The following is a 16,314-nucleotide window of genomic DNA, read 5'->3' on the forward strand; positions in this document are numbered from 1 at the left end:
TCCTGCCTCAGCCTACTGAGTAGTGGGGATTTCAGGCGCCTACCACCATTCCTGGCTAATTTTTGTGTTTTTAGTAGAGATGGAGTTTTACCATGTTGGTCAGGCTGGTCTCAAACTTTTGACCTCAGGTTATCCACTCGCCTCGGCCTCCCAAAGTGCTAGGATTATAGGTGTGAGCCATTGCATGCGGCCCATGAAACAGATTTTTAAAAAGTAAATTACAAGCTGGGTTAGTAGTGTGTGCCTATAGTTCCAGCTACTTGGGTGGCTAAGGAAAGCGGATGGTCTGAGCCCAGGAGTGCAAGGCTGGAATGTGCTGTGATCATGCCTATGAATAGTCACTGCACTCCAGGCTAGGCAGCAGAGGGAGACCCTATCAGTCAATCAATCAATCCATCAATAGTAAATGCAGTGATTTTCTAAAAAGAAAAAAAGCTGAAATACTGATTTGTATCCAAACTGGTTATTTTTTAAATAAACCAATTCTTGAAAATTAGCAGTTGTGGCAGGGGGCGATGGCTCACATCCCAGCCTGGTCAACGTGGTAAAACCCCATCTCTACTAAAAATACAAAAATTAGCCAGGCGTGGTAGCAGGCACCTGTAATCCCAGCTACTCAGGAGGCTGAGGCAGAATTGCTTGAACTCAGGAGGTAGAGGTTGTGGTGAGCCAAGATCCCACCATTGCAGTCTAGCCTGGGTGAAAGAACAAGACTCATCTCAAAAAAAAAAAAAAAAAAAAAAAAAAAAGTAAGCAAGCAAACATGACCACTCAGTCTTTCCTTAGGATGAACTCGCCACAAAATTCTTAACATCCACTGAAGTCCAGGCACGGTGGCTCATGTCTGTAATCCCAGCACTTTGGGAAGCTGAGGCGGGTGTGATCACAAGGTCAGGAGTTCGAGACCAGCCTGCCCAACATGGTGAAACCCCGTCTCAACTAAAAATATAAAAATTAGCTAGGTGTGGTAGCGCATGCCCATAATCCCAGCTACTTGGGAGGCTGAGGCAGGAGAATGGCTTGAACCTGGGAGGCAGAGGTTGTAGTGAGTGGAGATCACGCCACTGCACTCCAGCCTGGGCGACAGAGCCAGACTATCTCAAAAAACAAAACAAAACACTGAAGAGCTAAGAATTGAAAATTTCCAAATGTTTTAGAAATTGCAGTGCCTAAAAAGATAAACTTTGTTCTCTTCTCTAACTTGGTAAAATGTTCATATCCTCTTCTCGCTAGGATAAAACTGATTGATGCCTCAACAGTCCATGAGCACATTTGTCCCAAAGTCATTCCTGGTCCCAGGAATGCTTTGGTGGCACTGACTATCACTCCGGCTATATGGTCTCCTCCCCATTGCCTGCCTCAGGCTTTCTATACCCTAATAATAAAAAATAAATCAATCCTCCACTCCAAAAAAATCTTTCTGGCAACCAGATTTGGGCCAGAGTGGTAACACATGTCAACTATAGAGTGACTGGCTCTTTTATCTCTTTTTGGTTTTTTTTGTTTGTTTGTTTGTTTTGAGATGGAGTTTCGCTGTTGTTACCCAGACTGGAGTGCAATGGCATGATCTCGGCTCACCGCAACCTCCGCCTTCTGGGTTCAAGCAATTCTCCTGCCTCAGCCTCCCGAGTAGCTGGAACTACAGGCGCACACCACCATGCCCAGCTAATTTTTGTATTTTTAGTAGAGACGGGGTTTCACCTTGTTGACCAGGATGGTCTCGATCTCTTGACCTTTTGATCCACCCGCCCTCAGCCTCCCAAAGTGCTGGGATTATAGGCGTGAGCCACCACACCAGGCCCACACCTGTCTTTTTCTCTTCAGAACTCAGAAGTCTATATGTAGCAACTTGCAAGAAAGCAAACGCTTCTCACTAAAGAATTTCCCAACTCAGAAGCAAGGGACTAACACTGACTGTTTTGGTTTCTGCTCATAGAAACCTAAGAATATGATGGGTTGCTCCTGAGTCTGCCTGAGTAATCTTCAACATGGAAGATAATACTCTGAATGAATGGGTGGAAACCACTTTATTTTTTTAAGTATATCTTGAAATAGAGAACTTTCCCCATGGAAATCCAATGTGTTAGTCTCCTAGAGTCCAGACTCATAAATACACACACACACACACACACACACACACACACATTTTTTGTTTGTTTTTTGCTTTGTTTTGTTTGCTTATTTTTTGAGACAGTCTTGCTGTTGTTGCTCCTGGAGTACAATGGTGCGATCTCAGCTCACTACAGCCTCTGCCTTCCGAGTTCAAGCAATTCTCTTGCCTGAGCCTCCTGAGTAGCTGAAATTATAGGTGCCCACCATTATACCCAGCTAATTTTTATTTTTAGTCCAGACAGGGTTTCTCCACGTTGGCCGGGCGCGGTGGCTCAAGCCTGTAATCCCAGCCCTTTGGGAGGCCAAGGTGGGGGGATCATGAGGTCAAGAGATCAAGATCATCCTGGTCAACATGGTGAAACCCCGTCTCTACTAAAAATACAAAAAATTAGCTGGGCATTGTGGCGTGTGCCTGTAATCCCAGCTACTCGGGAGGCTGAGGCAGGAGAATTGCCTGAACCCAGGAGGTGGAGGTTGCGGTGAGCCGAGATCGCGCCATTGCACTCCAGCCTGGGTAACAAGAGCGAAACTCCGTCTCAAAAAAAAAAAAAGTGCTGAGATTACAGGTGTGAGCCACCACACTCAGACCACACACTTTTTAAAAGCGTAATTTTCATCCCTTCTAACTTTATAGAAGGAGAAGAGGTAGGAGGAAGAAAAGGGCAATGCTAATAAGATGAAATGCCAGTCACTGCTAGGAGGAAAACAGGAAATTATCCCTAGGAGCAACAAGGAAAGTGGGCAGTTAGCTCAAGGTACACCAGCACAGCAGCAGCTCCTTGACTCTTATGTCAAGCCTAAGGACAGACTAAATAACAGCATTTACCTAAGTATCATTAGAATTACCTGGCTGCCAACAATCTTATTTGTAATAACTGAACTATCTGATCTAAATCATGTTGTATATTTTAACTGTTAGTACGTAAAAGCCATTTAGTTAGCTTTTATTTTATTGCATTTTATTTTTTATTCACCCGGGTGCAGGTGGGCTGAGGCTGAAAAGGGCATCAGCCTATTTTGTTTGTTTGTTTGTTTATTTACTTATTTATTTGAGATTGAGTTTTGCTCTTGTCGCCCAGGCTGGAGTGTAGTGACGGGATCTCAGCTCACTGCAACCTCCACCTCCTAGGATCAAGCAATTCTGCTGCCTCAGCCTCCCAAGTAGCTGGGACTACAGGCACCTGCCACCATGCCCAGATAATTGTTGTATTTTTAGTAGAAGTGGGGTTTCACCATGTTAGCCAGGCTGCTCTTGAACTCCTGACCTCAGGTGATCCGTCTACCTTGGCCTTCCAAAGTGCTAGGATTACAGGTATGAGCCACTGTGCTCAGCCTAGTTAGCTTTTATTTTACTGACTGATTGATTGATTGAGGTGGAGTCTCACACTGTCACGTGGGCTGGAGTGCAATGGCACCATCTCGGCTCACTGCATCCTCCACCTCCCAGATTCATGCGACTCTCCTGCCTCAGCCTTCCATGTAGCTGGGATTACAGGCATCTGCCAACATACCTGGCTAATTTTTTTTGTATCTTTAGTAGAGACGGGGTTTCACTATGTTGGTCAGACTGGTCTCGAACTCTTGACCTCATGATCCACCTGTCTCAACCTCCCAAAGTGCTGGGATTACAGGCATGATCCATGATGGCTGGCCCTAGTTAGCTTTTAAATAGCAGAGATATCTGTCTATGAAAACACAATGAGCTATTTCAAGTTTTACCAGGGCATCTCCTTTGCCTTATAACCAGGTCAGGGCTCTGCACATAGCAGGTATTAAGTAAATGCTTACTAAAGGAAAGAATAGTTCCTGCCCATACTAATAAGCAGGCAGGGTCCAAACACAAGTTCTCCAGGAGCTCTCCCACATACCTGTAACAGCTCATCACGGGAGATCTTGTCGTCTTTATCCAAATCATATAATCGAAAAGCAACTGTAAGGGAAAAACACAAAGTTAGTCGAAATTCTGTAGTGTGTCACCCCTTCTCAAGAAGCTAAATATGGCTGGGTGTGGTGGCTCACACCTATAATCCCAGTACTTTGGGAGGCCGAGGCAGGTGGATCACGAGATCAAGAGATCGAGACCATCCTGGTCAACAAGGTGAAACCCCGTCTCTACTAAAAATACAAAAATTAGCTGGGCATGGTGGTGCGCGCCTGTAGTCCCAGCTACTCGGGAGGCTGAGGCAGGAGAACTGCTTGAACCCAGAAGGCGGAGGTTGCCATGAGCCGAGATCGTGCCATTGCACTCCAGTCTGGGTAACAACAGTGAAACTCCATCTCAAAAAGAAAAAAAAAAAAAAAAGAAGAAGCTAAATATATAAGACACTAGACAGAAAACTGACAGCCAATTAGTCGATTTTTTTTAAGAACAACTGCCATTACTTGTAGGGCTTTAAAAAAATTGTAACACTGAAGAACTGAGAATTGATGTGATCTTAGATTGCTTGAAGTATGGTCTCTGTTCCAACAAATCAGAAAACTTCATAAAAAGAAAGCCAAATGTCCTTTTTCTTAACCTAGAATGTTAGTCCCCCAAACATCCCTTACGTGGTTCTGTAAGTTAGGTCACCTCACACAAACATGAATTCTACCAGGCACCACTCAGGGAAAACCAACAATAGGTGCCCCACAGGCAACATGAGAGCTGACGACACTAAGTACTGCTTTGGGAATAGAGCCTCTTGGGCAAAATTGTCTCAAATTTCAAGTAATTCTCTATCACTTGGGAGTCATGCAGATAAACTGAGTTTCAGTCTGGGCCACGTGGCTCACGCTTGTAATCTCAGCACTTTGGGAGGCCGAGGTGGGCGGATCATAAGGTCAGCAGTTCAAGACTAGCCTGGTCAACACCATGAAACCTCGTCTCCACTAACAATACAAAAATTAGCTGGGCGTGGTAGTGGGCACCTGTAATCTCAGCTACTCAAAAGACTGAGGCAGGAAAATCACTTGAACCTGGGAGGTGGAGATTGCAGCGAGTTGAGATTGTGCCACTGCATCCCAGCCTGGGTGACAGAGTGAGACTCCATCTCAAAAAAGAAAAAGAAATTGAGTTTCAAATAAATATGATGGCTCAGATGGTCTCCTGGCCTTATCATGTTTCTTTCTCTTTAAGCCTTCTAGAAACTAGGATATATGAGAACTTTGCTTGGGTCCAGATGAGAGAGAAATCAGAAGAGCAAAATCATTACATTTCTACCATGCTGCTGAAAGGCTACCAAAAGAATAGGGTAATAACACTGGATGATTTATAGGTGCCATGAGAAAAATTCACCCTGAGGATATGAATGTCTTCTCTCACAACTGAATTTAGCATGGTTTTTAGGTTTTGAATCACTCTTGAAGAATGCCACTAAGACTGTGGGTCATAAATAGGGTGTCGCAAATACTAAAAGGCCCAAATCCACTGCTCTAGAGCTATAAAGATCCACGGATTTAGACTCTGTCCTTAGGAACTCACTATCTCGTAGAGGAGAGCAATACACGACCCCCTCAAATATATCCTAAGCTCTACAACATATCCAAAATGCGGGAGTAACAAAGTGTATGGCAGATGCAGCTTTTTGGTGGAGCTGGGGAAACATCAAGGAGAGATTACCTTTGAACAAGGCCTTGAAAGACAAAAATGTGACCGGGGTGGGCATTCCGAAGAGCTATTATTAGGCACAAAGGCATAAGAACGTGGATTCCTATCTACAGGTTTAAATATCCTTGCCGGCAGTGGTGGCTCATGCCTCTAATCCCAGTACTTTGGGAGGCCAAGGCAGGTGGATTACCTGAGGTTGGGAGTTCGAGACCAGTCTGACCAACATGGAGAAACCCCATCTCTACTAAAAATACAAAAGAATTAGCCAGGCATGGTGATGCATGCCTGTAATCCCAGCTACTTGGGAGGCTGAGGCAGGAGAATTGCTTCAACCTGGGAGGCAGAAGTTGCGATGAGCCCAGATTGTACCATTGCACTCCCGCCTGGGCAACAAGAGTGAAACTCCATCTCAAAATAATAATAATAATAAAATAAATATTTCTGCCCTCCAAAATAAAAGGGTGAGTCCATTAAAAGATGAAGTAAAAACAGGCCAGGTACAGTGGCTCACACCTGTAATCCTAGCACTTTGGGAGGCCAAGGCTGGTGGATTGCCTGAGCTCAGGAATTCGAGACCAGCCTGGGCAACAAGGTGAAACCCTGTCTCTACTAAAATACAAAAAATTAGCTGAGGGTGGCAGCATGTGCCTATAGTCCTAGATACTTGGGAGGCTAAGGCAGGAGAACTGCTAGAATGTGGGAGGCAGAGGTTGCAGTGAACTGAGATCATGCCACTGCACTCCAGCTTCGGTGACAGAGTGAGACTCTGTCTCAAAAAAAAACTTTTTTTAATCTAATTTAGTCTTTGTAAGTTATATATCAGAATTCTGGAGAAAGGAAGTAGCTAGGAGAGACTTTCTAATTTTTTTATTTGTTTAATTTGGTTAGCTTTTTTTTTTTTTTTTGAGACAGGCTCCTTCTGTCTTCCAGGCTGGAGTGCAACAATCATGACTCACTGCAGCCTCAACCTCCCAGGCTCAAAGGATCCTCTCACCTCAGCCTCCAGAGTAGCTGGGACCACAGACACCACGCCCAGTTCATTTCTTCTTTGTCTTTTTGTTTTTTTCCTTTTTGTGGAGAACGGGGTCTTGCTATATTGCCCAGGCAGGTCTCAAACTCCTGGGCTCAAGCTATCCTCCCGCCTCTGCCTCCCTAAGAGCTGAGATTACAGGTGTGAGCCGCAGTGCCCGGCGCCTGGCTAATATTTAAAAATTTTTGTAGAGATAGGGTCTTACTATATTGCCCAGATTGTCCTGAACACCTGGGCTCAAGCAATCCTTCTGCCTCAGCCTTCCAAAGTGCTAGGATTAGAGGTGTGAGCCACTGTGACCAGGCCTTTGGCTCAAATTTCAACTCCTCAGAGAGGTTTTCACTGACCACTCTTTGTAAAGTAGTGACATCTCCCCATGACTTTCTCATCTCATGTATTCACTTCCTTCACAGACCTTGCTACCATAATAAATCTTGTTTATTCATCAATCTTCCCTATAATCTGTCTCTCTTAGTAAGGACCTTACCTGATTTATTTATCATTGTATCCTGAGCCTAAACTTACTGGCAAATAGTAGGTGCTCAAACATTTGTTTAATGAAAAATGAAAGGAATGAGCTCAGTCAAACCTCCACCCTTTTTTTTTTTTTTTTTTTTAAGAAATAAGGTCAGCTGAGTGCAGTAGCTCATACCTGTAATCCCAGCACTTTGGGAGGCTGAGGTGAGTGGATCACCTGAGGTCAGGAGTTCGAGACCAGCCTGTCAAACATGGAGAAACCCTGTCTCTACTAAAAATACAAAATTAGCCAGGCATGGTGGCGTGTTGCTGTAATCTCAGCTACTCGGGAGGCTGAGGCAGGAAGGCTGAGAGGCAGGAGAATCACTTGAACCTGGTGGCGGAGGATGCAGTGAGCCAAGATCACACCATTGCACTCCAGCCTGGGCAACAAGAGTGAAACTTGGTCTCAAAAAAAGAAATAGGGTCTCACTCTGTTGCTCAGGCTGGAGTGCAGTGGTGTGATCATGGCTCACTGCAGCCCTGAACTTTGGGTTCAAGTGATCCTCCTGCCTCAGCCTCCTGAGTAGCTAGGAATACAGGTGTGTAGCACCATGCCAGCTCATTTTTTTTTTTTTTTGGTAGATACTGGGTCTCACTCTGTTGTCCACGCTACAAACCTTTACCTTTACTTCAATGAATGCTATTGCTTCTTTTTTTACTATGGTAAAATATACCTAAAATTTATCATTTTAACCTTCTCTACAGGCACAGTTCTGTGGCATTAAGTACTTTCACTCTGTTGTGTAAGCATTACCACCATCCATCTCTCCATAACTTCTGCATCTTTACCAGCAGAAAAGGCACCTTTCTTTCTTTTTTTTTTTTTTTGAGACGGAGTTTCGCTGTTGTTACCCAGACTGGAGTGCAATGGCATGATCTTGGCTCACCGCAACCTCCGCCTTCTGGGTTCAAGCAATTCTCCTGCCTCAGCCTCCCGAGTAGCTGGGACTACAGGCGCGCACCACCATGCCCAGCTAATGTTTGTATTTTTAGTAGAGACAGGGTTTCACCATGTTAACCAGGATGGTCTCGATCTCTTGACCTTGTGATCCACCTGCCTCGGTCTCCCAAAGTGCTGGGATTATAGGTGTGAGCCACCGCACCCGGCCAAAAGGCACCCTTTTAACAGTAACTCCATTACCATCACCACCACCATCCCCCAGCCCCCAGCCCTGGGCAAGCACCATTCTACTTTCCATCTCTACAAATTTCACCACTCTGGAAACCTCACATAAGAGGAATCATACAATATCTGTCCTTTCACATCCACTTTATTTCATTTGGCATGATGTCTTCAAGATTTATCCATGTTGTACCATGTGCCAGAATTTCCTTTTTTAACACAGACTAATATTCTATTGTATATCTATACATTTTATTTATCCATTGATCTATTGACGAACACTAAGATTGCTTCTACCTTTTAATTGCTTCTACCGGATGATTCTATGAATAATGCTGCTATTTCTTCCTGGCTACACTTCCAAGCTCTACTCCACCTATACTCCTCAACACCCAAATAAAATATTCTAATGTGGACGCTACTTTCTGCATCATTATATGTTCTACAAATGTAAACCATCTAAAAGGACAATTAGAAAGTGGGAAGGAAACCCTATAGACCTCTTGAATTCTCTTATTTACCATGCCCTGGGGCATTCTAAGATGGATATTCTATACCTTTCACTTTTTTTTTTTTTTTTGAGACAGTCTTTCTCTGTCGCCCAGGCTGGAGCACCATGGTGCGATCTTGGCTCTCTACAACCTTCACCTCCCAGGTTCAAGCGATTCTCCTGCCTCAGTCTCCTGAGTAGCTTGGATTACAGGCACGTGCCACCATGCCCAGCTAATTTTTGTATTTTTAGTAGAGACGGGATTTCACCATGTTGGTCAGGCTGGTCTTGAACTCCTGATTTTGTGATCCACCCGCCTTGGCCTCCCAAAGTGCTGGGATTACAGGCGTGATCCACTGCACATGGCCTAACCAAAGCATTATTATAACTTCACCAATCCAAAGAGAAAAGCAATAAGGTACCACTTCCAGAAGACAAACAGAAGATCAGGGTAGCACTATGTGTACTTGGGCCTGTGCCTACGTGGGCACAGTTTTTAGCCTTGCTGATTGTGATTGAAATTCTCGGCTGGGCACGGTGGCTCACACCTGTAATCCTAACACGTTGGGAGGCTGAGCTGGGTGGATTACCTGAGGTCGAGAGTTCGAGACCAGCCTGACCAACATGGAGAAATCCCATCTCTACTAAAAATACAAAATTAGCTGGGCATGGTGGTGGGTGCCTGTAATCCCAGCTACTCGGGAGTTTGAGGCAGGAGAATCGCTTGAACCCAGGAGGTGGCGGCTGCACTGAGCTGAGATCACGCCATAGCACTCCAGAACTGGGCAACAAGAGTGAAACTCCATCTCAAAAAAAAAAAAAGTTCTCTCACTGTGGCACATAAAAAGAACAAGGTGTGTTCTCAGAGTTCCTGAAGACAGTATTCTGTGCAAAGGAGAAACCATGATAAAATTTGGTTCCACTCTTCCGTAAACCCACATTTCTTTCTTTCTTTCTTTCTTTCTTTTTTTTTTTTGAGATGAAGTCTCACTCTGTCGCCCAGGTTGGAGAGAATGGTGCAATCTAGGCTTACTGCAACTTCCGCCCCGCCCCACTTCAATCTATTCTCCTGACTCGACCTCCTGAATAACTGGTATTACAGGTGCCACCACACCCAGCTAATTTTTTGTATTTTTAGTAGAGACAAGTTTCACCATGTTGACCAGGCCGGTCTTGAACTCTCGACCTCAAGTGATTCACCTGCCTTGGCCCCCCAAAGTGCTGGGATTACAGGCATAAGCCATCACACCTGGCCTGTAAATCCACATTTCTAAGTAACACATCCCCTATCTCTAAGGTAAATGTGTTTCAGTGGCAAATGTGTTGCCCTGAGATATTGTATATGACATTCAATTGCCCACAGTCTGCAACAAGAGGCACCATCCTGCAGCTTATACAGCCCTGTGGGAAGTTCAAAGAGAAGCAACAGATAGAAATTGAGGACTTTTCAGGCTCTTCCATCTTTTCTTTGGCCTCTGAATAGCTTTGGTTTTACTGGTTTAACTACATGAACGTGAGCCCTACAGAGAGACTGCAACAGAATTCGAATTAATTTTTAGCTTCCTGTAAAAATTAATCCAACAGCCAAGACTAACGTATGTAATGAAAAAGACAGGTTGGGTATGGTGGCTCATGCCTGTAATCCCAGCATTTCAGGAGGCCAAGGTGGGATGATTGCTTGCTTCCTGGATTTTGAGACCAGTCTGGGCAACACAGTGAGACTGTGTCCCCACAAAAAATTAGAAAATGAAAAATTATCCTGCTGAGCAGTTTGGGAGAAAAAAAAATTAGTTGGGTGTAGTGCACACACCTGTAGTCCTAGCAACTTGTGGGGCTGAGGCAAAAGGATCACTTGAGCCCAGAAAGTCAAGGCTGTAGTGAGCCATGATCATGCCACTGCACTCAGCCTGGGTGACAGAGTGAGACCCTGTCTCAAAAAAAAAAAAAAAATTAAGAAAAAACAAACCCAAGCATAACCTGCATAGCACTTTATTATTATTCTGTCTCATCCTGAAATTTGCCATTTCTGTGCATTCCAACCTTCTTCCTTAGCAGAACCCCAACCACAGCTTTAGGAGGGGAATCTCGTTAGCCTAATCTCCTTAGCACTTGGCACTCTCCTGACCTAAACTGACTTATCAAAGTGAGGGGAAGGACTTACATTCCATGCTTGGGAGGAGTGTCGCTCAATTTCAATTTCAGTCTCGATCTCTCTCTACATATATCTCTCTTCCTCTACTGCCAGATGTGAACAAGAAGAAAAAGAAGCCCTGTTAACAACTGAGAGCTGTCATATGACCATAATACCTTAGGATAAAACAGACTACGAGGATGGCAGAGTAAAGAGAAAAATCCCTAGTGCTTGAAACACAATCAACCCTCCTGCTGGCCTAACCTGACTTACAAAGTGAGCTAATATATTTCCTTATTGTTTAAGCCAGCTGAGTCAACTAAAGGCATCCTAAGACACCAACTAATGTCCAAATCCACTAGTGCTATTTGGAAGATTTTGTTTTATTTCTTTTTTGAGACAGAGCTTCTGTCACCTGCGCTGAAGTGCAGTGGTGCCATCATGGCTCACTGTAGCCTCAACCTCTCAGGCTCAAGCAATTCTCCTACCTCAGCCTCCTAAGTACTTGGGGCCACAGGTGCATGGCACACACCTGGCAAATTTTTGTATTTTTATTAGAGACGGTGTTTCATCATATTGCCCAGGCTGGTCTCAAGCTCCTGGGCTCAAGTGACCCACCTACCCTGGCCTTCCAACGTGATGGGATTACAGGCATCGGCCACTGCACCCAGCCTTCAGTCAGTTTTAATACAATTTTAATTTCAAGTTGTACTGAATAAAAAGAGAAATTCAATTTCAATTTCCTGGAGAAGTGTTTTAAGGGATTGGGCAATATCATACATGAATGAGTAAGGGCAGAAGGGAAAGCAAACAAGTATTAAAGGAAAAGAGGCATGAGACATGGGTATAAAAATTAAATACAGCACTATATCCAGCTATTCCCCCCTACTTAAGTCATAGCCAGTGTCTATCAAATTCTAAGATAAGCTGAGGACCCAGGGTCTACCAAATTCTAAGATGAGCTGAGGACTGCCACATTCCTTAAAGGTAGAGCCTGTGTCTTGTTCACTATTGCCATGCTAGTAATTACCGCAGTGCCTGGCACACAGTAGGTGCTCAGTGAATTATAATGATACTAGGCAACACTTATTAAGTACCTAGTACATGCCAGGCACTGTTTGAAGCACTTGACATTTATTCCCTCATTTAATCCTCACAACAATCCAATGCGGAAGCCCTTAACATCCCATTTACAGAAGAGAAAACCAAAGCCCAAAGATGTTAAGTATCTAGCCCAAAGTCATATGGCCAAAAAGAGGTAGACTAGGATTTAAATTTGACTAGTTTAGCTCCAGAGTCTGAGGTCTTAACCAATATGTTCTTGTAAATGCTTGTTCAAATAATGAATGAATAAATACATGATTTTTAAGGAATAAACAGCATGTATTTTAAGCCAGAAGACTTTAGCTCCTTACAGTGCAGTTTGTTGCTCCGGCTGTTGAGTGGTTCGGGTCCATTCACATCTTTGCTCTTTTCATTATCCTCAATGGGGCGGAAATGAGCCAGAGTTCGCATGAATCCACGGAAGTTTACTTGGTCCTCTCTGATTGTGAAGTATAACAAAGAGAACACCATGTCAATCACAGTGATTATTTTTTACGAATTAATTAAATCAACAGCTTTAGCTACAATCACCTGAAAGTCCATTTAATGAGGTTTCTTTCCATATGCATGGTACTTTGGGGCTCATAGTACCTTCTTATCTAAGCCTCACACCAACCTTAAGGGGCAGGTGCTTTTACTCCCACTATTACTTCCACTTTATAAATGATTTAACCAGACTTAGGTAACAGGACTTACCAGGGCTACAGTTAGCTATTGAATTTACTTATAACTCTTTTCCAAAAAACAGACATAGAGTAGTGCCAGCACTCTAAAAGAGAACGAGAACCTGAACTCATTGCTTTGAACTCTGCAGCGAGCCACAGGTTAAGTCAATTCAACCCAATGACTCCTCAGCCATCTCCCACATACCTCCTGCAGTAATGTATACTTGGAATATTTTTAAATAAGGGTACATTATAGAACAGCTGCTTTTAAAATAAAGTTTATTAAATTTTTACTTTTTATTTATTTATTTTGAGATGGAGTCTCATTCTGTTGCCCAGGCAGGAGTGCAGTGGTGCGACCTCGGCTCACTGCAACTTCTGCCACCCTAGGTTCAAGAGATTCTCCTGCCTCAGCCTCCCAAGTAGCTGGGACTACAGGTGCATGCCACCACATCCAGCTAATTTTTTGTATTTTTAGTGGAGATAGTGTTTCACTGTGTTAGCCAGGATGGTCTCGATCTCCTGACCTCATGATCTACCTGCCTCAGCCTCCTACAGCACTGGGATTACAGGCATGAGTCACTGCACCTAGCCAAATTTATTTAATTATGAAAGCAAACATATTTTTGAAAATTTGGAGAAAAGAAAAGTAGACAGAAAAATACTGATCCTGGGACCGGATTTTGTGGCTCACACTTGTAATCCCAGCACTTTGAGAGGCCAAGGCAGGCAAATCACAAGGTCAGGAGTTCAAGACCAGCCAGGCCAACTTTGTGAAATCCTGACTCTACTAAAAATACAAAACAATTAGCCGGGTGTAGTGGCACAAGGCTGTAGTCCCAGCTACTCGGGAGGCTGAGATGGGAGAATCACTTGAACCCAAAAGGTGGAGGTTGCAGTGAGCCAATAACGTGTCATTGCACTCCAGCCTGGGGGACATAGTGGGACTCCATCTCAAAAAAGAAAAATACTGGCTGGGCGTAGTAGCTCACACCTGTAATCCTAACACTTTGGGAGGCCGATGCAGGTGGATTACTTGAGGCCAGGAGATTGGACCAGCCTGGCCAACATGGTAAAACCTGTCTCTACTAAAAATACAAAAAAATGAACTGGACCTGGTGGTGGGCACCCAGTTACTCAGGAGGGTGAGGCAGGAGAATCACTTGAACCCAGGAGGAAGAGGTGTGCAGTGAGCCAAGATTGCAGCACTGAAGTCCAATCTGGGTGACAGAGGAAACTCTGTCTTAAAAAAAAAAAAAAAAAAAGCCTGGCGCAGTGGCTCATGCCAGTAATCCCAGCACTTTGGGAGGCCAAGGCAGGTGGATCACAAGGTCAGGAGTTTGAGACCAGCCTGGCCAACATGGTGAAACCCCCATCTCTACTAAAAATAGAAATATTAGCTGAGCATGGTGGCTGGCGCCTATAATCTCAGCTACTGGAAGCTGAGGCAGAAGAATCATTGGAACCTGGAAGGTGGAGGTTGCAGTGAGCTGAGATCATGCCACTGCACTCCAGCCTGGGTGACAGGGTGAGAATCTGTCTCAAAACAGAAAAGAAAGAAAGAAAGAAAGAAAGAAGGAAGGAAAGAAGGAAAGAAGGAAGGAAGGAAAAAGAAAGAAAGGCAGGCTCATGCTTATACTCCCAGTTATTTGGGAAGCTGAGATGGGAGAATTACTTAAACCCAGGAGGCAGAGGTTGCAGTGAGCTGAGATTGCACCACTGCACTCCAGCACAGATGACAGTGCAAGATCCCCATATATATATATATGAATATATATATATGAATATATTTTCTTCTTGTAACTTATCTATGCTTTTCAGATAATTACAAATATACTGTATTATGTAATTTGGTATCCTGCCTTTTTTTTTTTTTTTTTTAACTTTTAAGCATTTCTCCAATCAATATAAACACTTCGAAACATTTAAAATCCATGCATAATTCTGTGGACACATCATGATTTTATTATTCCCTTATAATTGGCCAAGTTTTTGCTAAATAATATTTTGGGCCGGGCACAGTGGCTCAACCTGTAATCCCAGCACTTTGGGAGGCTGAGGAGGGTGGATCACCTGAGGTCAGGAGTTCAAGACCAGCCTGGCCAATATGGTAAAACCCTGTCTCTACTAAAAATACAAAAACTAGATGGGTGTGGTGGTGTGTGCCTATAATCTCAGCTACTCAAAAGGCTAAGGCATGAGAACTGCTTGAACCCTGGAGATGGAGGTTGCAGTGAGCCAAGATCATGCCACTGCCCTCCAGCCTGGGTGACACAGGGAGACTTCATCTCAGAAAAAAAAAAAATGTTTTGAAAGACCTCTTGTATTTAAAGCCTTTTTGGCACTTAAGCTTAGAGAAAATCTTTTTATTCTGCCACAGGCTAATCAATAACCCTATAAGAAATAATTCTCAGCTGGGTATGATAGCTAATGCCTATAATTCCAGCACTTTGAGAGGACGAGGTGGGCAGATCATGAGGTCAGAAGATAGAGACCATCCTGGCTAACACAGAGAAACCCCATCTCTACTAAAAATACAAAAAATTAACTGGGTGTGGTGGCATGTGCTTGTAGTCCCAGCTACTTGGGAGGCTGAGGCAGGAGAATAGCCTGAACCCAGGAGGCAGAGGTTGCAGTAAGCCAAGATCACACTGCTGCACTCCAGCCTGAGAGACAGAGCGAGACTCTCTCTCTCAAAAAAAAATAATAATAATTCTCAAAACTTGAATGAAGATGTTCTTTAATAATAAAAAAAGATTCTCGTTAGTATAGTGGTGAAAATAAAAATTAAAAAAAAAAAGAGCTGGGCGCGGAGGCATGTGCCTGTAATCCCAGCTACTTGGTAGGCTGAGGCTGGAGGACCACTTGAGCCCAGGAGTTCTGTGCTGTAGTGCACTATGCCAATCAGGTGTCCGCACTAAGTTCAGGATCAATATGGTGACCTCCTGGGAGCAAGGAACCACCAGGTTGCCTAAGGAGGGGTGAACTGGCCGAGGTCGGAAATGGAGTGAGTCAAAATTCCCATGCTGATCAGTAATGGGATCGTGTCTGTGAAGAGCCACTGCACTCCAGCCTGGACAACACATAAAAAAATAATAATAATAAAAAAAGAATGTCCTATGTGACATAATATTTATCTAAGGCAGGTGGCCTGTTTCCTCTGGTTACCTAAAAAAAAAAAATCTCTCTGTGCCCCACTGAATAGTCGAGGTATGTAGGATCTCTTCTATAGACACGCAGTTCAGGGACTTTCTAGAGGCAGAGTTCAAAGCCTAGCCTGTGAGCCATCTGTACTCAAAAGAATGACCTTGGCTGGGCACGGTGGCTCACTCCTGGGGCCAGATCCCAGCACTTCGGGAAGCCGAGGCGGGCGGATCAACTGAGGTCAAGAATTCGAGATCAGCCTGTCCAACATGGCGAAACCTCATCTTTACTAAAAATACAAAAAAAATTAGGCAGGCATGGTGGCGTGTGTCTGTAGTCCCAGATACTCGGGGAGGCTGACGAAGGAGAATTGGTTGAACCCAGGAGGTGAAGGTTGCAGTGAGCCAAGA

The 16,314-nt window shown here is 44.1% G+C and overlaps 1 protein-coding gene across 1 annotated transcript in view; it reads right to left on the bottom strand.

The window, feature by feature from the left end:
* The window catches only part of CHP1 (calcineurin like EF-hand protein 1), a 49,534-nt gene that overhangs the window by 6,193 nt on the left and 27,027 nt on the right, over positions 1-16,314 (bottom strand). The window contains exons 4-5 of the mRNA XM_035259796.3: positions 12,407-12,534; positions 3,981-4,042 (exon numbers count right to left, since the gene is read on the bottom strand). Of these exons, the coding sequence (XP_035115687.1) occupies positions 3,981-4,042; positions 12,407-12,534 (190 nt within the window). The remainder of the gene's footprint in view (positions 1-3,980; positions 4,043-12,406; positions 12,535-16,314) is intronic.

Source organism: Callithrix jacchus, chromosome 8, assembly GCF_049354715.1.
Source record: "Callithrix jacchus isolate 240 chromosome 8, calJac240_pri, whole genome shotgun sequence".
NCBI classification, from domain to species: Eukaryota; Metazoa; Chordata; class Mammalia; order Primates; family Cebidae; genus Callithrix; species Callithrix jacchus.